This window comes from Anolis carolinensis, unplaced genomic scaffold (assembly GCF_035594765.1).
Source record: "Anolis carolinensis isolate JA03-04 unplaced genomic scaffold, rAnoCar3.1.pri scaffold_8, whole genome shotgun sequence".
NCBI classification, from domain to species: Eukaryota; Metazoa; Chordata; class Lepidosauria; order Squamata; family Dactyloidae; genus Anolis; species Anolis carolinensis.
The window spans coordinates 5386433-5412568 of NW_026943819.1; the positions used below are offsets into that span (position 1 = coordinate 5386433).

At 43.2% G+C, this 26136-nt stretch overlaps 1 protein-coding gene across 1 annotated transcript in view; it reads right to left on the bottom strand.

The window, feature by feature from the left end:
- Nucleotides 1–26136, bottom strand: part of fam178b (family with sequence similarity 178 member B) — a 159970-nt gene that overhangs the window by 64772 nt on the left and 69062 nt on the right. Inside the window, exon 12 of the mRNA XM_062961255.1 lies at nt 25994–26091. Coding sequence (XP_062817325.1) covers nt 25994–26091 — 98 coding nt within the window. The remainder of the gene's footprint in view (nt 1–25993; nt 26092–26136) is intronic.

A 26136-nucleotide genomic window follows, 5' to 3' on the forward strand; every position in this document is an offset into this window, starting at 1 on the left:
ATTCCGGCCATGAAAGCCTTTGACAACACAAGCAACCTGTTTATTCTAGATGTGAATGCCCCTATATACTCAAATTTTAGTTGAACAGTTGAATTGAAAAGCCTTTGTTGACTTATCCATGGGTTAATATTGTACCTTAACTCTTTTCAGAAAAGGAACAATCCCCTTCTCTGAGTTAAGGATCAAAAGGCAAACACTTATTCTGTTCCAGAAGAATGGAAAAGAAGCTGATCCCTCGACTCTCATTGCCATGCTGCCGCCTCTGTCTTGGTGGGGTGGCACTCCTTCTCCACGGAATGACCTCGACGTATCCACAGGCCATGCCAAAATCCATAATTTTGGTCTCAAAACGTGCTCTCTATTTATATATTAGGTCAAGATATACATGAGTATATGATATTATTTATTTATTTATTTATTTATTTATTTATTTACAGTATTTATATTCCACCCTTCTCACCCCGAAGGGGACTCTGGGTGGATTACAATGAACACTTGTATGGCAAACATTCAATGCCAACAGACAAACAACGTACAGTATAGACAGACACAGAGGTATTTTTAACATTTTTCCAGCTTCACAATTCCGGCCACAGGGGGAGCTGTTGCTTCACCATCCACTAGTGGCTGTACTTCCTCATTCCTTTCCTCGTGTTTTGCTGGCAGTTTTATGGTGTTGTAAATTAGTTAAATTAGCCTCCCCGCATAAAGCGTACCTAAATTTCTCTACTTGACAGATGCTACTGTCTTTCGGGTCTGCATAGGTCAACAGCAAGCAGGGCTATTTAATGGTCAGGGGCTTAACCCGACCCGGGCTTCGAACTCATGACCTCTCGGTCAGTAGTGATTTATTGCAGCTGGTTACTAGCCAGCTGCGCCGCAGCCCGGCCCGGCCCGGTATCTTACTCTCTGCAATGTTAGCAGCGTGGGGACATGAGGAAAATTGTATCAAGGTCAGAATTTGGGGAATGACACTCCAATCCCACTGTAACTATACCGCAGAACGGGATTGCTCCACAACTGGAATGCAGATGGACCAACGGACTCCACAACTGGAAGGCAGATTCCAGTTGTTTAGGAATATCTTGTACATGCATGCACCTTTCAAAGTGGAAGCGACATGAACCCCTAATTTTTATATGGAAAAAAACAACACCAGAGCTGAAAGCCTCCAAGGTTGGAGAAGCACTTCATTCGGAGATGAGAAGTGCCAGGCATGTTCTGCCCCTGATTGAAGAGCACTGCTCACCACATGCCACAGAGCACTTAATGACAACCCGCTGTAGAGCACTCAGAGAGCTCTTAACCCAAATATACGGTGAGAGTCCCCAAACCTTTAGCCCTCCTTTGGCATGTGTACTTTGAAGCTTCTTCTAGCTCACAATCAGGTTTGAAAGGCCAAAATGCTTCTCCCAATGTCCCTGTCCCTCTTGTAATTACGATATTGCGACCGCAACGGCGCCATTGTGTTCATCCCATTGAAATTGCTCCTAGGATACCTCTCATCCCAAGGACCACCACTGTCTCTTCCCAAAAGCATGGGGATCTCAGTTTGTAGATCTGGATATTTCATAACTTTTCCCCTTTGTATTCAGTTGTGTTATTACCTGTACAGAAGGGAATGGGAAGATGCAAGAACAAGAGCTAGGGGAAGGATTTAACCCTTTTCATTCACCATTTTCTCTTATTAAAAAATCACAACCCCAGATCTTAATCAAGGCTGAGAATTGAGTTCTGATCGCTCTCAATTTGTCTATGCTGCTATTTTTAAAGGTTTCACAGCCTTTGTACTGGTTGCTCCCACCCAAAAAGATTTAAGTGCCTTTCCTACGGGTTGCTATATATACTCATGTGTAAGTCTAGAAATGTTATCAAAAAATCAACCCGAAAAACCTGCTTCGACTTATCAATGTGAGTACTGTACCTTAGCACTTATTAGAAAAAGAACCATCCTCTTCTCAAAATGCAAAAGCAAAACTACTTCATCACATTTACAAAATCCACTGAGCCCTACACTTCAAATCCGGGATCCCACTGTGTTCATCACGTTAGGTTGGATTCAAGTGTAGGGTACAGCATTCTTTCTGTATTTTATGCGTGGGGGCCAGCATTCTTTTCAAACGTTTCAGGAGGTGGTGGGGAAGGGGATTTTGGGGGAATGATTCAGATGGGTGGCCAGTTCAGTAGTGTGGTGGCATTGGTTGCTCTCGGGACTAAAATGAGACGTTCTCCCAATTTGTGGGAAGGGAAATTGTAGGAGGAGCCAAGATACCCTTGTTAGGGAGAATTCCTATTTTTGTTGTTGTTGTTGTTGTTGTTATGCCATGTTTCCATGCTGTACACGTCTGAGAGTTATAGTTTCCCAAGGTCCATACCCTTCTCTAGGTGCATCTGCACTGGAGAATAAATGCAGCAGAGACCCATTTTAAATGCCATTATTATTATTATTATTATTATTATTATTATTATTATTATTATTATTAGTAGTAGTAGTAGTAGTATGCCATGTCTCCATGCTGTGCAGTCCTGGGAGTTATAGTTTCCCAAGGTCCATACCCTTCTCTGGGTGCATTTACACTACGGAATGAATGCTCTTGGAACCCACTGTAAATACAATAACTCCATACTAAGCGCTCCTGGGAGTTATAGTTTCCCAAGGTCCAGACCCTTCTCTAGGTGCATCTGCACTGGAGAATAAATGCAGCAAGGACCCATTTTAAATGCCATTATTATTATTATTATTATTATTATTAGTAGTAGTAGTAGTAGTAGTAGTATGCCATGTCTCCACGCTGTGCAGTCCTGGGAGTCAAAGTTTCCCAAGGTCCATACCCTTCTCTAGGTGCATCTGCACTGAAGAATAAAAGCAGCAGAGACCCATTTTAAATGCCATTATTATTATTATTAGTAGTAGTAGTAGTATGCCATGTCTCCACGCTGTGCAGTCCTGGGAGTTATAGTTTCCCAAGGTCCAGACCCTTCTCTGGGTGCATTTACACTACGGAATGAACGCTCTTGGAACCCACTGTAAATACAATAACTCCATACTAAGCGCTCCTGGGAGTTATAGTTTCCCAAGGTCCAGATCCTTCTCTAGGTGCATCTGCACTGGAGAATAAATGCAGCAAGGACCCATTTTAAATGCCATTATTCTTATTCTTATTATTATTATTATTATTCTTATTCTTATTATTATTAGTAGTAGTAGTAGTAGTAGTAGTATGCCATGTCTCCATGCTGTGCAGTCCAGGGAGTCAAAGTTTTCCAAAGTCCATACCCTTCTCTTGCTGCATTTACAATATGGAATGAATGCCCTTGCATCCCACTTTAGATGCCACGGCTCCATGCAATGGGGTCCTCCTGGGAGTTATAGTTTCCCAAGGTTTGTACCCTTCTCTGGGTGCATTTCCACTGTGGAATGAATGTTCTTGGACCCCAATTTAAATATCATAGCTCCATACTATATATTCCTGGGAGTTATAGCTTACTGTGGGGCAGCCAAGAGAGGGGGGGAGAGTGCATCTCCGCTTTCCCTCCCTCCTTCTTTGCTTCCTTCTCTAGCAGGGCAGTGAAAAGAGAACTAGACTTGGGGAATTGAAGACACCTAACAGCTGACATTTCAAAGAGAAGAAGGTTTTTTTTTTACAACAAAGAACAAGGGGAGAGATGATGGACGGGGCCAAATTTCTCCAATGTGATGGCAAATCAACTGAAAGAATACCGAGTCACACTGATAGATTTGACAGTGTGATGAAGGGAGGGAAATCATCCGTTTCATTTCCACACAGAGTCTGACTGAGCTCTACTCTGTCAAATACTTGCCTGCTTCAATGTGATGAAGTCCTTTGTCCATCCTAGGAGAACATATACTGCATTTCTTCAATTCTAAGATGCATTTCCCTCACTCCTCTACCCCCCCAAATAAACATGTCTAAAAATGGGGTGCATCTCACAATGCATAGGATCTTAGAACTGAAAAAATATAAGTCTCATGGCCCTAATTCTTGCCCTCGACTGATACCTGAGATCAACTTATCCATGAGTATATACGGTACTTGATTAGCATTAAAAGGTTTACATTCAGAAATGCTGCCATTGAGCCTATACCTGGAAGCCACCTGACTCCATCTGATCTTGGCCTCCTTAACACTTGGAAGGCTCGCTGGCCCGAAACCCTCGCTGGCTGACTCGAAACCCTCGCTGCCCCGAAACACTCACTGGCTGACTCGAAACCCTCGCTGGCTGCCCCGAAACCCTCGCTGCCCCGAAACCCTTGCTGCAGGCATATCCATACCAGTTGTCTTCTGTGATATATAAATATTACAAATCGCATATGCGATGCTGCAGTTTGGCACTGCCTCGCTTATTGCACGATTCTTCTTCTTCTACAACAAGCTATCAATGGCACTGAAAGATTTCACACAAATTCTCCGTCGGTTTTGCTTTGGGATTTTTTTTTTCCGTGGCACCAAAGATATATTGCAATTTGCGAGGCCCTAATTTTAGTCATTCATTTATTTAGAGTATTTCTGTACCACCCTTCGTAAAACCCGTTTATCCCAGGGCCATTTGCAGCACAGTTTAAAGATACGAAAGCAACGGTGGTGGAGATAAATATGGGAGGAATTTAAAACAAATTAAGGCCGAGCAAAACGGCAGAGCGGAACGCTCATTAAAACTACTGCTATTTAACGAAGCATAAAAGTATTAAAAGCCCGGCGGGAATGCGAATATCTTAACCTGAGATAATAGAAGAATAAGGTGGGCACCAGACTGATGGAGGGAGGTGTTTTTTGCAGTCAGGTCACACCCAACAAAAGGGGGAAAGTCAATGTGTTGTAAAGGGTTTCATGGCCAGAATTGCTGAGTTGCTGTGAGTTTTCCAGGCTGTATGGCATGTTCCAGAAGCATTCTCTCCTGACGTTTTGCCCACATCTATGGCAGGCATCCTCAGAGGTTTGAAGTCTGTTGGAAACTAGGCAAGTGGGGTTTACAGTATATATCTGAGGAATTTTCAGGGTCGGAAAAAGAACTTTTGCCTATTTGAGGCAAGTGTGAATGTTGCAATTGGCCACCTTGATTAGCATTGAATGGCCTATGACTTTATGCTTTTATTATTTTTATATGTTTTAATTCATTGTAATATAATGTATCTCATATATTTTATTGATGCATTACTGGACTTGGTCCCCATGTAAACTGCCCCGAGTCCCTTCAGGGAAATGGGGCGGGATATAAGGATAAAGCTGTTGTTGTTATTTCAGGTTTCAAAGCCTGGCTACTTCCTGCCTGGGGCAATCCTTTGGAGTTTATTGTATATCATGCAGCTGTGGACAAGTCTACATAGGGACCACCAAACACAGCAGCATTGCCCAAACACGAATCAAGGAACATGAAAGGCACTAATTTAACAAGAGAAGTCAGCCATAGCAGAGCACTTGATGAACCAACCTGGACACAGCATATTATTGGAGAACACAGAAATGCTGAACCACTCTAACAACCACCATGTCAGGCAACACAGAGAAGCCACTGAAATCCACAAGCATGTGGATTTTCATGGAGAAAACCATGAAACTGAACAAAATCTGGCTACCAGTATTTTAAAAAAACTCTAAAATAAGGTCAGTAAATAAAGAACTACACTAAAAAAACAGAGGAATTCCAGACATGAATCAATCAGGGCCAGCTAACACCTCCCAACAAAGGATTCCCCCAGGCAGGAAGCAGGCAGGCTTTGAAGCTGAAAGGCCATTCAATGCTAATCAAGGTAGCCAATTGCAACCTTCACACATGCCTCAAACAGGCATGAGTTTCCCAGGATAGAGCTTGGAAACAGCATTGTCAAGAATAATGTGTTGTGTTAATTCATTGTTTGTAATAAAAGGGTAGCGATTTCACATTTGACTTATTGAGCCGCGCAGGAGTTCATAATGAATAACAAATTCAGTTCTTGCTCTGTCTTTATCGCCAATCTGTGATCAGAGAGAAAAGATTACAAGCCATTTCAAGTGCAGGGAGGTGGAATGGGTTAGCAAGTCTTTGAAGGTCTGGTGGAGAAGGGGAACTCTTGATGTGCGTCTACATGACAGAAATGATGTAATTTGTCTCCATTTCAGCTGCCACGGCTCAATGCTATGGAATCCTGGGAGTTGTCATTTGGTGAGTCAGAGAAAGAGGAAGACCTTGTAAAACTATAACCCTCATGATTGGGTCAGAAATGGTCTGAAACCGCATTCATTCTCCAATGTCGATGCACCCAAGGTTCTGCCAGATAAGCTCTAGTTTTGGAGAATTGCAAAATCTTGCATGTAACAGCATTTCCAGTGTGTAGAATGCCTTGCAGCATCTTTAATGAAATGATTAATAGAATGAACAACAAATTCCCTATGGCATGAACATAAACAAATTTGGTTCCTGACCTCACTGCCGATTACAAATCAAGCCTTGAAAACTATTGTTCCCAGCTGTGTCCTGAAGGCATCTGTTTGGACGCTGGGGAAATGCTGGATTAGAGAGATCTCACTTTGATCCAGTTGGAATTTGAATGTGCGAGCATATTTTGTCATAGGAAATGCTGCTCTTTGTTGAAAGATAAAATTCATATTTAGTTTAAATGTTGTTGTTTGCCATCACATCATTTCTGTGACCGAGGCAAACCTACCAAATGTGATGGCATTTGTTGCTCTCAGGATTAAAATGAGACGTTTCCCCAATTTCACTACCCTGTTTCCCCTAAAATAAGACATCCCCAGAAAATAAGACCTAGTAGAGGTTTTGCTGAATTGCTAAATATAAGGCCTCCCCCGAAAGTAAGACCTAGCAAAGTTTTTGTTTGGAAGCATGCCTGCCGAACAGAACACAAGAACATGCAGGATCGGTAAATGTATGTACCACAGAGTGTTGTACATGAAAATATTGGTAGTAACAAGAAATTCTTGATAGGATTCACAGTTTGTCTGGTTATGCTGGTTTGTGATGACAACTATTGTACAGTATATAATAAATGCTCATTTTTTTGTTCAACAATAAATGTGAATTCTTCTTCATGGAAAAATAAGACATCCCCTGAAAATAAGACCTAGTGCATCTTTGGGAGCAAAAATTAATATAAGACGCTGTCTTCTTTTCGGGGAAACACGGTATGTTGGCTTTTGTATTGCATCACACGTCTGACACTTCCCAAGTGTCTAGGACTATGTGATGTATCAATGGATAATGCAGGCCGATCCGAGTAGGGTGGCTTTTTGCAGTTGACAGATTGTAATTTTGTTGGCGCCGATAGTTTTCAAGTGCTGGACAAGGTCTTTAGGCACTGCACCCAGTGTGCCGATCACCACTGGGACCACCTTGACTGGCTTGTGGCAGAGACTTTGCAGTTCGATCTTTAAATCCTTATTATGAGTATTATGATTATTATTATAATCGTCTCCATGCTATGCAGTCCTGGGAATCATAGTTTTCCAAGGTCCATACCCTTCTCTTAGTGCATTTACGGTATGGAATGAATGCCCCTGCACCCCACTTTGAACGTCATGGCTGCATGCGATAGAGTCCTCCTAGGAGTTATAGTTTCTCAAGGTCCATACCCTTCTCTGGGTGCATCTACACTGTGGAATGAACGCTCTTGGACCCCACTTTAAATACCATAGCTCCATACTATGCGTTCCTGGGAGTGATAGTTTCCCAAGGTCCATACCCGGGCCGGGCTGTGGCGCAGCTGTTGAGCAGCTGCCTTAAATCACTCTGACCATGAGGTCATGAGTTCGAGGCCAGCCCGTGGCGGGGTGAGCACCCGTCAATTAAAAATTAAAAATAGCCCCTGCTCGTTGCTGACCTAGCAACCCGAAAGATAGTTGCATCTATCAAGTAGGAGATAAGGTACCACTTATAAAGTGGGGAGGCAAGATTAACTAATTTACGACCTGGAATGAGGAAGTGCCGTCAGTGTGGATGATGAAGCAGCTGCTCCCCCCTGTGGCCAGAATCGAACATCCCCTCAGAAGAAGGTTAACTTGCCTCTGCGTGTGTCTCTCAGTCTCTGTTTGATGTGTTTATGGGCATTGAATGTTTGCCCTATGTGTGTTATAATGTGATCCATCCTGAGTCCCCTTCGGGGTCAGAAGGGCGGAATATAAATACTGTAAATAAATAAATAAATACCCTTCTCTGTGTGGATCTACACTGGAGAATAAAGGCAGTAAGGACCCGTTTTAAATGCCATTATCATCACCATCATCATCATCATCATCATCATCATCATCATCATCATTATGTCATGATTCAATGCTGTGCAGTCCTGGGAGTTATAGTCTCCCAAGGTCCATACCCTTCTCTGTGTGGATTTACACTGGAGAATAAAGGCAGTAAGGACCCATTTTAAATGCCATTTTTATCATCATCATCATCATCAACAACAACAACATCATCATCATGTCATGATTCCATGCTGTGCAGTCCTAGGAGTTATAGTTTCCCAAGGTCCATACCCTTCTCTGGGTGCATCTACACTGGAGAATAAAGGCAGTAAGGACCCATTTTAAATGCCATTATCATCATCATCATCATCATCATCAACAACAACATCATCATGTCATGACTCCATACTGTGCAGTCCTGGGAGTTATAGTTTCCCAAGGTCCATACCCTTCTCTGGGTGCATCTCCACTGTGGAATGAATGCTCTTGGACCGCACTTTAAATACCTTAGATCCATACTATGTGCATCCATACTATACTGAGTACAACTGATAATTTTAACAGTGTGATGAAGGGAGGGAAATAATCTGTTTCATTTCAACATGGAATCTGACTGAGCTCTACTTAGCCAAACACTTCCCTGCTTCAATGGAACGAAGTCCTTAATTTTCCTTTATTTACTTTTAATTGCTATATTTCAATATATTATGGGATGGGATGGGATCTAGTATGAGTTAGGCCTATTTTCAAGAGTAACTCTCAAGCAACAAGAAACTATTTATCCGACATCTTCCCATCTTTACGGGTGTCATGTGTTAACGGTCGGTCTACTGTATTTCAATTTTTACAAAAATGTTCCACATTTTTGTTTCCATTGTGGTCTCACAAAAATCTGCCTGGACTCTATTGTTTGTGTTTCATTTTGCATGGAGGCTTGAGAGTGGGAAGGAGAAACAGAAGCGCTTTGTGTACATACGTACGTACGCGAACATACGTGGGATTATGACATTTGGGTGGCTTTTCGCCGAGGAACGAAGCCATTAGGGTTTTGCAGGGAATTGCCCAAAGCCTGGGCCGCACAGGGCTCTCTGTGTGCGCCTGCTGCGTGGGAGCATCCCAAACGCTGCATAATGTGAACATGAATGCATAATTCAGCTTTGTCAGAACAGGACATGTTTAATAAATCCTAAATGCCAATCCAAGCTCTGCGTGTCTGTGAATGCTTTTCCTGACTGGAAAAAACAGACAACAGCCTGAAGTAGAATATAAATCTGTAAAACATATAAACTCAATGAAACAGTGTCCATTTGTTTGCTTAAACGTTCATGGATCAGGAATTGTTTTAAAGCTCATTGCGTAAAGGATGGAATACTTTTTAAACACAATTGGAATTCCACTGAAATACAGGGTCAAGGTTAGGGATGTGGTTAGGGTACAGTGAGAAATAATGGGGACTTCTTGTACTGTCTGATCCTAAGGGGAATTCAACACTCCCATGGGCCCAAACTAGGAAGGAAGGAAGGAAGGAAGGAAGGAAAGAAGAACGGAAGGAAAAAAGGAAGGAAAGAAGGAAAGAAAAGGGCTTAAAATAGAAAGGGGATGTGTTGTCGAAGGCTTTCATGGCCGGAACCACTGGGTTGCTGTGAGTTTTCCAGGCTGTATTCCCATGTTCCAGAAGCATTCTCTCCTGACGTTTTGCCCACATCTATGACAGGCATCTTCAGAGGTTGTGGATCTGTTGGAAACTAGGCAAGTGGGGTTTATATATCTGTGGAAAGTCCAGGTTGGGAAAAAAGAACTCTTGTCTATTTGAGGCAAGTGTGAATGTTGCAAATGGTCAGCTTGATTAGCATTGAATAGCCTTGCAGATTCAAAGCTTGGCTGCTTCTTGCCTGAGGGAATCCTTTGTTGGGAGGTGTTAGCTGGCCCTGATTGTTTATTGTCTAGAATTCCTCTGTTTTCTGAATTTTGTTCTTTATTCAGCATGGGGTGCCTCTACACTAGCAAATAAATGCAGTTTGACACCACTTTAACTGCCATGGCGCAGTACTATGGAATCATGCTGAAATAGAGCAATTTAGAGCAGTCTTGGATAGTGAGATAGTGAGCTGCAAGGCAATTCAATGCTAATCAAGCTGGCAAATTGCAACGTTCACACTTGCCTCAAACAGACAAGAGTTCTTTCTCCCACCCTGGACATTATTCCACAGATATATAAACCCCACTTGCCTAGTTTCCAACAAACCTCACGACCTCTGAGGATGCCTGTTATAGATGTGGGCAAAACATCAGGAGAGAATGCTTCTGGAACATAGCCATACTGCCGGGAAAACTCACAGCAACCCAGAAGGGGTGATGTTCATACCTGTTCAAGACAGGATCTATACTGCCATATAATGGGAGTTCAAACTGAATTATATGGCAGTGTAGAACCATCCCAAGGCGACTCTGCTGCGGAAAGCCTGCTTTATAGATGAAGCTGGACACAGATTTAGGGCTGAAACATTCCCCGTCTTAGGGAGTGACCTCTTGTGCCTGGTGCCAGGCTTAAATACTGTTGCTTTTTGATGCTGAACAGTGCAGCGGGATCCTGCAACCAATTTAAAAGATGAATGGCCTCTTCCAGGAAGTTTCCAGGAGAGACAATTCATCCTTCCAGGAGCTGGAAACAAACAGACAATCTGAGACGTCTGGAAGGAACTGTAAAAACAGCCTTAAAGTCACAAAAACAGCGGAGGGGCACAAAACCAGTATGAGTAAAGGGACATGGTTAGAAGAAAAGTGATCCTCGCATCCTAAAGCTGCAATAGAATCGTAGACTCATAGAAGACTTGGACTAGAAGAACCGCAAGGGCCACCAACAGAAAATACCGGAGGAATTTGGGAGGAATTGACAGTGATTTAGGGGAAATGTAGTTCATCTGCATCCAGAGAGCAGTGTGAACCCAAACAACGATGGATCCGTACCAAATTTGGCACAAATACCCAATACACTGATGAATCTGGACAAGTATTCCAAAATCTGGAAAAAAAAATCAGAAATCCAATATACTGTATATACTTGAATATAAGCCTAGTTTTTCAGCCCTCTTTTTAAGACTGAAAAAGCCCACCTCGGCTTATACTCGGGTGAGGGTCCTGGTTGGCTTATATTCAGCTTATACTCGAGAATATATGGTACATTTATTATTTTTCTCTAAGATTATTGGTATAATTACATTTATTATTTTTCTCTATTATTGTTGCTACTATTACATTTATTTTACTCTATTTTTATTATTATTAATAATAACACATTTATTATTTCACTCTGATCTTATTATTATTATTATTATTATTATTATTGCATTTATTATTTTACTCTATTTATTATTACATGTATTATTTTCCTGTATTTATTATTATTATTATTACATGTATTATTTTACTCTATTATTATTAAAAGGATACATAAGCACGTTTACATTGAAGAAGATGAGAATAATGATTTGATCAGAGTTGGACAGTCTTATCTTAAATTTGAGCTTTATGTAAATACAGTAGAGTCTCACTTATCCAAGCCTCGCTTATCCAAGCCTCTGGATTATCCAAGCCATTTTTGTAGTCAATGTTTTCAATATATCATGATATTTTGGTGCTAAATTCGTAAATACAGTAATTACAACATAACATTACTGCGTATTGAACTGCTTTATCTGTCAAATTTGTTGTAAAACATGATGTTTTAGTGCTTAATTTGTAAAATCATAACCTAATTTGATGTTTAATAGGCTTTTCCTTAATCCCTCCTTATTATCCAAGATATTCGCTTATCCAAGCTTCTGCCGGCCCATTTAGCTTGGATAAGTGAGACTCTACTGTATTCAAAAACATTTAACCTACTGATGCCTCAATTAATGTAATTTTATTGGTATCTATTTTTATTTCTGAAATTTACCACCCTCGGCTTATACTGGGGTCAATGTTTTCTCAGGTTTTTTTGTGGTAAAATTAGGTGCCTCGGCTTATATTCAGGTCGGCTTATACTTGAGTATATACGGTACTTCTGGTTCCCAACATTTTGTGTAAGAGATTCCCAACCCAGTGTGAAAATGCCCTTCCAAGCCAATAGTGTTTGGAGGACACAAGGTTTAATGCAGCAAAAAACAGCAGGCCAGCATTTCAACCGTTTCCTATTAGCAGCCGGGGAAACTGAGGCGCGCTGTCTCCTGGACAGCCTTCCTAAGCTTGGTGCTGTTCCAAGCATTATCATGTGGCCGGGCTATTTGTAATCAGATTTCCATTGTTGTATCACCTCTGCAGTGCCTCAGCAGGGCGCATACAAAAAGATATGCCATTGTTCCTATTGTGAATTACCCAGAACTAACCGGATTCAGGCTTTTGTTCCCATGGGGTAGTATTAATAGCTGGGCAGGATATCAGGTAATCAAATCACATGGGGAGAATATACATGCATGCATACGTGCATATGGGGAGGCATAGATTGGATGCCCATATATCCGTGCATAGTACACAGCGATGCTGGGCATACCTTCAATCTAATGCATTTATCTGGAGGCATCCATCTCCTGGTGTCTTTTGTTCTCACTGGGGGAGAAGAGACACCACGTCTTTAAAAGAGCAAACCCGCACAATACAGAAAGGAAATGGCTGCAATGGAACGCGGTCCTATCTCTCCCCATCATCGTCACCATCATCACCATGATCCTTGTGGGAAGAAAACAGCCAGCGAGCGGAAGGGATGCTGGGCTTCGTACCCCAAATGGCTGCTTTCAAAGACTTTGTTGGAAAGCAGAAAACTGAGATGAATTTAATATGAGGGGCAGTGCAAGCGGGTAGGGAAAACCGGCCAAGCACGTGCCAAATAGTCAGCTGGAGAGAAGACTCTGTGGCAGAGATGTATTGCAAAGGTGGGAGGCTTATGGCAAGGGGCCTGATGTGTGATGTGTGTGTGCCTGGAAAGGCTTGGAGGGCAGCTGAGGGCAAGGAAGAAGAAATGCCTTCCAGAACTTAGCCAGAACGAACAAGGAGGAGGATCAGAGGAGGGGGCTGGGTGGGATACTACTTTCTTTTTTGCCAAGGAATGGGAAATGTGGGAGTGAGAGCTTCCCTACAGTTTGGGGGGGGGGGGGGGGGAGAGAAATTGGAGGAGTCTGGCTCTTATCAAAATGTGTCAGAGTATATTTACTGGAGTGGGACTTCGGTTGGAAAAAGGAAAACAACTCTTTCTCTAGTGATTACGCAGGCCTAAATGCCATAAAGCAGTGGTTCCCAACCTATGATCCGCAGACCATGTCCACGAGGATTAAAATATGGTCCATGGCTTCACCGTTACTACTACAGATAATAACACAGTCCAACCAAAAAAAAAAACCCTTTTTTTCTTGGTGTGTTTCTTTTTTGGCCTGTTTCTGGGGTTATTTGGGGCAATGATGTAGCAGTTGTTCATGCATTGGAGCCTCCGGTGGCCTAGGGGATAAAAGCCTTGTGACTTGAAGGTTAGGTTGCTGACCTGAAAGCTGCCAGTTCGAATCCCACCCGGGGAGAGCGTGGATGAGCTCCCTCTATCAGCTCCAACTCCATGCGGGGACATGAGAGAAGCCTCCCGCAAGGATGGTAAAACATCAAAACATCCGGGCATCCCCTGGGCAACGTCCTTGCAGATGGCCAATTCTCTCACTCCAGAAGCAACTCCGGTTGCTCCTGACACGAAAAAAAAATGCATTTATTTTATTTACTATACTTTTACCCTGCCCTTCTCACTCTGGTGGGGACTCAGGGCGGCTTAACAATGTGACAATAATTGAGAAATAATAATGCCTGGCTAGAAATAACACTAATAACAACAACAACTGGTTTCCTCAGAATTGAGAAATAATAATAATACCTGGCTAGAAGAAATAATAATAACAATAGTAACAACAACAAAAACACCTGGTTGTTTTGGAATTGAGAAGTACAGTAGAGTCTCACTTATCCAACATAAACGGGCCGGCAGAATGTTGGATAAGTGAATATGTTGGATAATAAGGAGAGATTAAGGAAAAGCCTATTAAACATCAAATTAGGTTATGATTTTACAAATTAAGCACCAAAACATCATGTTATACAACAAATTTGACAGAAAAAGTAGTTCAATACGCAGTAATGCTATGTAGTAATTGCTGTATTTACGAATTTAGCACCAAAATATCATTTTGAAAACACTGACTACAAAAATGCGTTGGATAATCCAGAACGTTGGGTAAGTGAGTGTTGGATAAGTGAGACTCTACTGTAATACCAATAACAACAACAACAACAACAACAGCAATACCAGGCTCTCTCTCTCTAAATTGAGGAATAATAATAGTAATATTAATAGTAGTAATAATAATAATAATAATAATAATAATAATACTAATACTTTGATTGGAATAGTAATAATGATAATAATAATACCTAACTTTTTCAGAATTGAGAATAATAATAAAAATAATTGTAATACCTGGCTTTCTTTTAAACGGAGAACTCTAAGTCAGATAAATGACAGGGTAGAGAAATATGGAGGCACCCACAGACTAAGGGTGCATCTACACCAGTGGTTCCCAACCTGTGGTCTGTGGACTTCCAGTAGTCCGCAAGAACTAAAATATGGTCCAAGGCCTCATTGTTACTACTATGGATAATAACACAACACAATCAAAAACACCTTTTCCTTAGTGTCTTCATTTTTAGGCCTGTTCCTAAAAACCATACTTTAAATGCCATGTCTCCATGAGATGGTATTCTGAATTACAGTTTACCAAGGTCCATGAACCTTCTTTAGGTGTATCTACACTGTGAAATGAATGCAGCTAAACCTTACTTTAAATCCTACAATTCTATTACTGCTTTGGTCCTGTCGCAAGAAATAAATTGAAAAGAGGGGCCCCAAATCTAATGGATCAGAAGAGATTAAGCTTCATAGCCTAACTGGTTTCAAATTGCCCCATAGCCCATCCATCATTGCCATAAGCCAGAAAGGTAGTAAACCATTCATCACTGCCATAAGCCAGAAAGGTGGTAGTTACCGTTATTCTAGTGGAGAGCCATAGCCTGAGTCTTGCTCAAAGCAAATCAGCGGTTGAGTGGGATTTGAATTAGGGGCTTAAGGCGAAAGACAATTATCCTGTCCTTGAAGGCAGTCTCTTGCTTGAAGAAAAGTGTGGCCCAAGTTCAGCTCAAAGGCAAGGGACGACAGGAGGGAGATCCGCAGGGGCCTGAACTTTGCCTATCAGCAACCAGCTGGGCACCAGATGTACTTTCCCCCATTACGGAGAGATGCACTAGATTTCTATTTAATTATAGCAATTATTTCCAAATAGTCATCTATACACATAAATGAGCACTTGCGTCTTTGAGATTTTTGCAAATCAGAGATGAATTACACCTCTTTTGGCTGTGCTAGAACAGCCAACCTAACCTTCTTTTTCAGTGGAGGGCAGAGATTAAGTGGCCAGCTTAATTTTCCCAGCCCACCCAGGGCTCATATTGGTTCCTCTGACTGTATGCTTACTTTATTTTGTGCCAAAGATAACGCTCTCCTTCTTGCCTTCCTTCCCTGCTCTACTGATTTGGGATATTTCTGCTAACGGAATATTTCTCATCATCATTGTAAACACACTCCACGCTCCCTGTCATGCTCCATATCAGCTTCATCTTTCTAGCCCTTACTTTAAAATCTCTTCACCCCTCTGACTTTGGGCTCACCTACGCATCCAGATAAAGAGCAGGGTACAGTCGTGATAGGAAAACAGAAAAATGAAAAATTCTACTATGTTAAGCCGAAGGGAGACTAGCCGGCAGTTGAAGCCAATTGGATTGTGTGCATCTGCACTGTACAATTACTGCAGTTTGACATCACTTTAATTGCTATGGTTCAGTGCTATGGAATCCTAGGAGTTGTACGTTTATAGGGTCTTTGGATTTCTCTGCCAAATGCTGCTGGGGCCTCAGCAAACTATAATTTCCACACCATTGAACCATGGCAGCTAAAGTGATGTCAAACTGCATCCCTTCTACTGTGCAGATCACTGGTTCCCGACCTCAGAGATAAAAAACAAAGTCTTCTTTGAAAAATAATTTACTCACAAACATCTTCTATTAATTCACCATACAGGCACATTTCTTATTAAAGTTCAGTTATAGATAGGTTGTAGTTCTGTGTGTGTCTTGAATACACAGGGTATCATTCTTAATCAAGAGTCCATAGTCTTTCGGTATAGTTGTACTCACTGAAGTCCGTAAGTCATACTTCTCTACTGAAGTCCAAACAGCAATATGCTTCCAACTCCAATTAGGTGATAGCAGATACACATCCACCATCCACTGAGGTGTTAAGCAGATATGTCCACCTCCACTGAGGTGTTACGTAGACTGATTTTGATGTGGAAGTTCTGGTTCCGTCTGCCACTGTTAAAAGCCTTGGGGTTGTGTTGGACTCATCGCTGATAATGGAGGCCCAGATCACTGCCATAAGTAAGCAGGCCTTTTTTCATCTTTGCCAGGCAAGGAAATTGGCATCCTACCGCTCGACAGAAGCATTGGCAACAATAATCCATGTAACAGTCACCACTAGATTGGATTATTGTAACGTCTTATAGGCCGGCCTTCCGAAGACAAAAACTCAGAAGATCCGAATGGTCCAAAATGCAGCGGCCAGGCTGCTAGCGGGATCATCTATAAGATCCCATATTACACCGATTCTGAAACAACTGCATTGGCTACCAATAGAACATCGGATCTCTTACAAGATACTGATCCTGACATTTAGAGCTCGAAATGGCCAAGGACCATTATATCTTAGGGACCGCCTCATTCCTTTTTTCCATCAGTGGTCACCTTGATCCTCCCAGGAAAATCTCCTATACGTACTGGGCCCTAGGGAGGTATGCCTGGAAGCTACAAGGCGTAGAGCCTTTTCGACCTATGCTCCAATTCTGTGGGACTCACTGCCTCCATATGTTAGAACAATGTCGGAGTTGCGACCTTTTGTAAAAGCGCTCAAGACTTGGCTGTCTGGTTGTGCATTTTAGTAAATCAGATCTAATTTGCCAAATAGTCACTGTTGAATGTTTTTATGTTGAATGTTTTTATATTGTGGAATGATATTTTAAATTGTAAGTCGCTCAGAGAACTCTGGTGGAGAGCGGCTAATTAAGAAAAAAAGTGAAGTGAAGTGAAGTGAATACAAAATGGAGTCCTGAGTCTGAACATGCTCAGTACAATCACATGCCTATAACCCATCCCACACTAAAGAGGCACAGTCAAACTGGCAATCCAACATACTCACAGAACACATCAACAAATACATAGTGAAAGGCCGGGGAGGTTGCCATTTCCAACCATTTCAAGCTGTGGATGCTCGAATCTGTGAATACAGAGGACCAACTGTATGTGAATCCACTCTTGAGTTTGATTCTGAACTTCAGAAGAACTTTAAGCCCAAACCCTATATTTGACATAGTCAAGCTGTAAAGTTCAGGCTAAAACCCAGAGTAGTTTCTCCCTTGCTGCTGACAGCATGGGTTAAGTTTACTTGAATAGCCTGAAATTGGCCGGAATGGCTGAAATTGGCAGAAGAGGGAGGATGGAAAGCAGAGCCCTGGCTTGTTGGGAAAGGGGGAGTGAAGAGGCAGCCCTGCGTCAAAGCCTGCCTCCCTCTTTGCTCCATGAACCCAGCTGGCCTTGGGCCACTGGGCGGCTCCAAGGGGATGGAGGGGAAAAATATATATAACACTCAACTCCAAGTAACCTCTCTGGCAAAAACAATTTTTACACAGCCAACCGGGCTGCTCTCCAAAAGGATCAACAGCACAGGACGGAGAAAGCTGGGAACCAAAGGAGAAGAGTGTGGAATGGTGGAGGAGACAGCCAAGCCTAGACCTCGGAGAAGTTACTCTTTCGTTTTCTGGAGATATTGCATTTGCATTCCCTCTACCAGCTATGCCTGGCTGAAGACCTCTGTAATTTTCTCTATTGATACAGGATGAGCATTTCTTATCTGGAATTCTGAAATACTCCAAAATCCAAAACAGCCCATATTTTGAGAAACCTTTGTTTTCTGGTGGTTCAATGGATGCACACTTTATTTCATGATTTAAAACAGTGGTTCCCAAACTTATTTGGCCTGCCGCCCCCTTTCCAGAAAATATATGACTCAGCGTGCCCTGGAAAGGGGGCGTGGCTTAGAGGGGTGGGCGTGGCTCCTGCTCAAGAGGGCGGGGCTGAGCCTCTCCCCTAATCCAAGATGCCGGGCTGGGAATGGGAGGTGGGCGGGGCCACAAATGGGCAGCCAGGACTGGGATGGGCGGAGTTACGAGCTCTGAGTCAGGGCTGAGCTTCTATCCCTGTCCTGCGGTGCCTGCCAGGACACAGGGGGCGGGGCTAGAGGAAGGGGCGGGGCCTCTTCCCAAGTGCCTGATGGGGCTGAACCTCTATACCCCGCCCCCGTGTTCTAACAAGCGCCTTGTTATATAGAGGTATATAGAGGCCCCGCCCCCGCCCCAGCCCCGCCCTTTAGTCCTAAAAGGCCTCTCAGGAGAGGTATAGAGGCTCAGCCCTGTCTCGGGCTCTTGGAAGGAGGCCCCGCCCCTTTCCCTAGCTCCGCCCTCTGTGTCCCAACAAGCACCTCAGGAGAGGTATAGATTCTCAGCCCTCTCTCAGGCTCTTGGGAAGAAGCCACGCCCACTCCTCTAGCTCCGCCCCCTGTGTCCTAACAGGTGCCTCAGGTGCTCAGCCCTGTCTCCAGCACTTGGGAAGAGGCCCCGCCCCTCCTCTGGCCCCGCCCCCGTTTCCTAATAGGTGCCATCACCGCCCTCCTGGATCGCTCCAGCACCCACCGGGGGGCGGTAGTGCCACTTTGGGAATCACTGATTTAAAACATTGCATAAAATTACCTTCAGGCTATGGAAGGAAGGCGTATATGAAACATACATGAGTGCTGGGTTGAGACTTGCATCCCATCACCAAGATTTCTCTTTTTGTATGTATACAGGTATTCCAAAATTGGGGGGGGGGGATATGAAATTCAAAGTGTGTCTACTCCCAAGCCTTATGGGTTAGGGATAATCAACCCATAAGAAAAAAGGAGTCAACTTCTCCAAGCTCTGGTCCCTTGCCTTTTAGGAAGTTGAGTCGCCAGATTTTGGTTGGCCAAAGGCAGACATGACACACCACAAAGGAAAAGGAGAAAAGAGATGCTGGGTGCGGTTCTGTGAGGCTGAACAAGAAACAGGTGAATTCCAATTGACCCAGAATTGAGCAGGATATTTGCATCGACTTCACTTGCAATCTGATAGCAGCTAAAGTAGTGTCAAACTGCATCAATTCGACAGTGATTCATCCTGAATCCAATGCTCAAAGCATGCTGGTTCCCAAATCTAGATGCCAGCACTGAAATAAGCAGACTTTGCCTGTTCACTTGAGTGAGGTTTGTGCAAGAGAACCTTCTCCTGAATTGTGTCCCCTGTTTATTCTTTGTTTGTATCTTTGGGGTTTAGTGCCTGCAAAATGTCATGGGCCAGCCTTGGAAAGAAAGGCAGCCATGCTTTAAGAGAGCTATAATTGTCTCCTATAGCCTTCATTTGGCATTTTTTAAAAATGCTAATTGGAAGCCTTTCTCTTCCTTCTCTTCCTCGCCTCTCTCCCACCCGCCGCCTTTCTATAAATACGGATGCCTGGCGAGGGCTCGTCAATGGGGGATTGAGCCGGGAAGATTCGGCAACCTTGGGAGGAATAAGAAAGCGATCCTTTTCTTTTTCAGAATATATATATATATATATATATATATATATATATATATGTACGCACACACGAAGCAAGAGCTGGAATGATAATCATAACAGCGAGATTTCAAATGGAAATAACACGCAGGCCCTCCCTCCGTGGCTTCTGGCACAGAGCTGCATTTGAAGGCATTTTTTATCAGCAACTGGTTAACCTTCAAAAGCTTTGCTGCTGAAATCATGCATTCCTGCTTTTGCAGGGAAGGAAAAAAATCTCTTTATGTGTGCAGGGCTCAAGGGAGGAAAAAAATATTTATTCTGCCCAGAACCCACGACCAGTTATGGGTCTAGCATCCCTCTTGTAGTCCAATAAGTAACTTTCCCAAGTGAAGTGGAGGGAAGAGCATTCTTCAAGGGGATCATTTCTGAAATTCCCTGGAAGGTTTCAAGGCTCACAACCCGTGGATATACTTTGACGCTAAATGGCGGAGAAAGCCCATTTTGCGAGAGCATTTGTTGGTAGAATCTTTTGTTCTGCCTCATTACAAGTATAACACTGTTATCAAAATAGGTCAAACAGCCACTTTTCCTGCCCCCTTGTTCTTTCAGCAAGAGGATCTCTGCCTCTGGCTTGCCTTCCATGTATACAGCTCTATCTAGTTGTTTAGGAGGGGAGATAAAGGGAACTAAACAAGCCGAGGCAGAGAATAATCTCCATTTTCAAAAAAAGAAACCCAAGTGTAGCTACAGGGAGCTGGGAATCTGATTAGAGAAGCAGCAGTGGATGGGAGGATGGGGTGGTGCTTCGACCGAAGTGGAAAAACCTGCTCCTTTCCAAGCATTGCTGGGCCACCGGGGCTCCCATCATCCTCAATCACTGGCTGGACCCAATGGGAGCTGAATTCAACAACAACGGGGCCATAGGTTCTCCCACCTGGCTTAAAGTTTTCTCTGCAGTCCAATTTCCTGATCGAAACAGCTTAACCCTCTTCTATGCCACTTTCAAAAGCTGAAAAGCATGGACATTTTCAGGCCAGTGGAGTGGAAAGAGTCCAATTCAGGTTTAATTTGTAGCTTGAAGGAGCCATCCAAGGTGCTGAGACTATTCTAGGGAGGTTAAAGGTCCTTTAATGTCAAAGTGGCGAAGAGGGGGTTTGTGGGCTGCATTCAACCTTGTTGTGTGGCCCCCAAAGCTCCCAGACTTATTATCCGCAGGCAATTTTCTTCATACCATAAATACCACTGGATAGAATCACAGAATGATAGCACTGGAAGAGACCACAAGGGCCATCCAGTCCAAGAAAACACCATCAAAGCACTCTGGATGGATAGCCATCCAGTCTCTGCTTAAAAACCTCCCAAAAAGGAGAGTCCCCTGGTAGCCAGCTGCAATAAATCACTACTGACCGAGACATCATGATTTCGAAGCCAGACCTGGTCGGAGTAAGCTCCCAACCATTAATAGTCTAGCTTGTTGTTGACCTATGCAGTCTGAAAGACAGTTGCATTTGTCGAGTAGGAAATGTAGGTACTGCTTTATGCAGGGAGGCTAATTTAACTAATTTACGACACCATAAAACCTTCCAGCAGTGTGCAGAAGAATGAGGAAGTACTCCATCAAGGACTCGGTGTCACAAGTGGATGGTGAAGCGGCAGCTCCCCCTGTGGCCGGAATCGAACATATCCTCAGGAAGCCAGAATGTTAAATTGCCTCTGTGTCTGTCTACGTATGTCATATGTCTAATGGCATTGAATGTTTGCCATGTATATGTGCATTGTGATCAGCCCTGATTTCCCTTCGGGCTGAGAAGAGTGGAATATAAATACTGTAAGTAAATAAATAAATTGCTCCATTGTGTCCTGTTCTCTGGAGCAGCAGGGAAAAAAATGTTTGCCTCCACCTCAATGGGACATCCTTCCAAATACCTAACTTGGCTCTCATGTTCCTTTCTCTCTACCTTCCCTTCTCCAAGCTAAACATACTAAGCTCCCTAAACCACCCATGGGATTCATGGCTTCCAGACCCTTCTCTGGAGACAGCTGTGGTTTTGCTCTCCATCTCTTAGGGGATCCCAAAACACAGCTCCGTTTCCCCAAATCCATCTGGAATAACCTCAGAAATAACAGGACACTTTTGGTCCCATCAGGCACCACAAAGTTTCCAAAAAACGTTTGCGTGCGCAGAAGACCCATATGTGCAATTTCACAGACACCATGAAGAATAAGCTTTTTTTTTTCTCTAGTAGCCAGCTCATGATTTAAAGTCGAGGCTAAAATCTGAATTACTGTTGAATGTATCCTTATTGCTAGACTAAAATTGTTCAGCTGTGACCTTGGGTAAGTCACACTCTCTCAGCCAAGGAGAAAGGTAAGGGCAAAACCCCTCTGAAGAAATCTTTCAAAAAGAAAACTCCAGGATGCGGTTGGCTTACCTTGGAGATGACTTAAGACACAGAAAACATGAAACAGATTCACCACCCCACTGACGTCAAACCCTTCATATCTCCCCACTCCAGGCCCCACAGCTGATACAGAGAAGCAAAAGGTCAGGGGAAGAAGAGCAGGCAAAAAAGGGTTCAGCCTCCCTGCCATTTCCATTTCCGAACTCCCACCCACTCCCCATGACTCTGTTTCAGTCAAGCCAAAGATAGGACCCCGGAGCCTGCGCCTTTTTTTGGTGGCTGCCGCTGGGGAATCAGTGCAAATTGTTAGAAGGTGTCAAGTCACTTTTCAGACTATTATCTCATTATATAAGGAAGTCACTTCACCCTTCTGCGGCTGTAAAAAGGAGATAAAATACTTAACGCCTGTTCAGAGCTGTCAGGATTATACAAAGCTAAGTAAAGTTATTATCCCGCTGTAACCCCTGGGTCCGCCCTAACTTTTAAAAAGAGAGAAAAGAAACTTAAATCTCATTGGGAAGTTGCTCCCATCCCTGCAGAAGGTGCCACAAGAGATGGAGGAGGCGGATTTGAGAGCAGATTTTCTAGAGAAAAAAACTAGAAAAATCTACTTGTGGGTTTATTGATTGGTTCTAAGTCAGCAGGGCAAGGAACCCTTCTGGGTTTTCATCTGAACTTTGAAGGAGCATCCAAGGTGCTGAATCCATCCTTTAAGTAGATCCACCACCACATACAAATCTTTTAAAGTTCAGTATAAAACATACCAAGTCACTGGCTTGCCCACCACCAGCTTCCATCATTCCCAGTGACTAAGATGATAGGTGTTGCAGTCCAACACATATAGACCAGGAAATGGAAGGAGTAGTCCATAGGCTGGATTTCATTGAAAGGAGGGAGGTACAGTAAATTCACTAGACCTGAGCACAGAAGGTTAATCACCAATCTGCAATAAATCTTGCCAACCGGAAGATTGACAGTTCGAAGCCCGGGTCAGGGTGAGCTCGTGACCTTAGCCCAGCTTGTGCCTACCTAGCAGTTCAAAAACAAAGGTGAGTAGATAAATAGGAACTGCATTAAAGCAGGGAGGTATTTAGGTTTGGTGTTTCGATCAGAAAAAGGACGAAGTTTACATACAACGAAAGCTCTTCAGCAGGGAGATGGAGTGACTGTACTTCCCGGTGGCCAGAACTGAGCACAGACTCCAAAAAGATGTCAAAAGATGGGAAAGCCTATATGTACCTCTATCTGTTATCCGTTTTGTCATTATTATAATTGGCATTAAATGTTTGCCGTATATGTGTTCTGTGATCTGCCCTGAGACTCCTTCGGGGTGAAAAGGGCGGAATATAAATACTGTAAATAACACACTCCTACCTCATCAGATTTGCCACTTCTCTCTAAACTGACCCATTGAGCAATGACGGTATGTTCTTCTGAGTTTTTACCGAAAGGCAGGTGTCCATTGCACCATTATCCCGGAAGGAAGAGCTTTGTGGCCTTTGAGATTATTCAAAAGACATTGATAGAAAAAGATCCAGGGGCAACCACGATGGATCACATTTTCCTAGCAGAGAATAGGCAAGGCATACCAGGGAGGAAAGAAGGTGAGTTTCCTTCTAGTCTTAGGGGCTGTGCAATAGTGATTAGAATGTGGAGGGATGAGTGTTTTGTTTTGCAATTCTCCATATATAATATGATTGGGAATGGCATTTAATATGACAATGAAATTATTATATTTATTTTCTATTAGTGCATATAAAATCATGAAGTCGGAAGGGGCTACGAGAGCCATCTTGTCCAACTCTCCCACAAAAATCAAACCTGCAAGTGACTGTAATAGAAAAATAATACATTTTGAAGTAAATATACATAGCCTTGGTGTATTCTAATCAGCGAAAAGCTAAATAAAGCCTGGCAGGTTCACTCTCTGGGCCTGGCCTTGGTCATTTCCCACCGGTCAGCACTCCCAACTTCCACTTTCCTTCCCCAGGACTTGAACCTTTGTCCCCGGGATTGGGAGGCCTGGATGCTTTTCCTCTCTCAAGCCATGTGCAAAGGAAAAGGGGGTCGTGGGAAATTTCCATCAACCGGCCTACAGAAGGAAGTGAGGCACTGCCACCCCCCACCTCTCTACCAAACAATATGTTGACACTCTTGTTATTCTTTCTTGTTGTTTAGAGTATTCACTATACGCTGCATATAATTCTTACTTTACAATTGTACATAATGCCAAGCCATGGTCCATGGAAGATATAGTTCTTTAATCAACTGGTCTGCAGCCAAACATAAAAGGAACATACTCTCCCAGGATCTAGACTGTCCTCTGCTAAACCTTCTAATAGTTCTCCAAGTTGAGGTATATCAACAAACTATGCTTAAAGAAACAAACAACCACCACCACCCATGGCTTCCAATTGTGATGTGGAGCCAGTTGGGTCTGTGTGTGAAGTTTGGTCCAGATCCATTGTTGGCTGGGTTCAGTGCTCTCTGGATAAGGGTGAGCTATAATTCCCAGATTCCCAGGGCAATCACACCCAATCTCTGCCTATATTCACAGTTGTCCATGTTGGGTCTGTGTGCCAAGGTTGGTCCAGATCTGTCTTTGGCTGGGTTCAGTGTTCTCTGGATAAGGGTGAACTACAACTCCCAGACTTAAAGGACAATCACTTCCAGGCCCCCACCTGTATTCACAGTTGGCCATGTTGAGTCTGTGTGTCAAGTTTGGTCCAGATCCATTGTCGGCTGAGTTTAGTGCTTTCTGGATAAGGGTGAACTACAACTCCCAGATTCCCAGGGTGACCCCCACAAATGACGGACCTGGTCCAAACTTGGAACACAGACCCCGCTCATGATCCACTTTACATCCTTGTGCTGTTTAGGGGAAGATGGTCCACGGATGATGGGATACACAGTTTTTTCACCTGCTTTGGATCCGACTTCAAACAACCATTGAAACCTCCACGAATGAGGGACCTGGACCAAATCTGGCTCACAGGCATCCCATGTTTGACTTTATGTCCTGGTGTGGTTTGGGGGAGGAAGGACCACGGATGATGGGATTTGAGGTATATCAACAAGCTATGCTTAAAGAAACAAATAACAACCAAATTTCAGAACAACAACAACAACCACCACCACCACCCATGGCTTCTAATTGTGATGTGGAGCCGGCTTAACCACGGTTTTGACACAACAAGCTTCAATTCAACAAATCACAATCTATCTTTCTGGTGTGTCTGCTATTCTAAATGTAATCTGAAATAGACACTCTTCACCACTGCATCTTGTTTAACAAAACATACATGTCTAAACACAGTTCTTTGCATGTTACCACACGCTTCACTATCTCCCAAGCGATTAATGCAATCAGTTCAGACACAGGGTCTGGATCAAATAGCATGTTATTTAGATAGAGCAAGATCCTCGAGGACTGAGAGGAGAGGAAGAGAAAGGACTTTCTCCGAAAATGACATGTTCATTTAGTAGCATGCACTCCAGGAAATAATTAAACATGGCACACATTTGTGTAATGAGTGACCGTGTCAAAATGGATGACAAAACCACTCACAAGGATTCCAGGATCTCTTAGGCATAACACTTCTCTGTCTCTTAATCCAAGTTTCTCACTGTACGAGCATGAACTCACCGTCCCCTGGGTGTGGTGTCGGGAAAGGAGCGCACAACGGCAACCATATTGTGGTGATGCAAAGAGACGTGGCAAAGGGACTCGCACAATTCAGGCAGCTGTCAAAGAAAAGATACATCTCTTACTGAAGGTTAGACACTGAA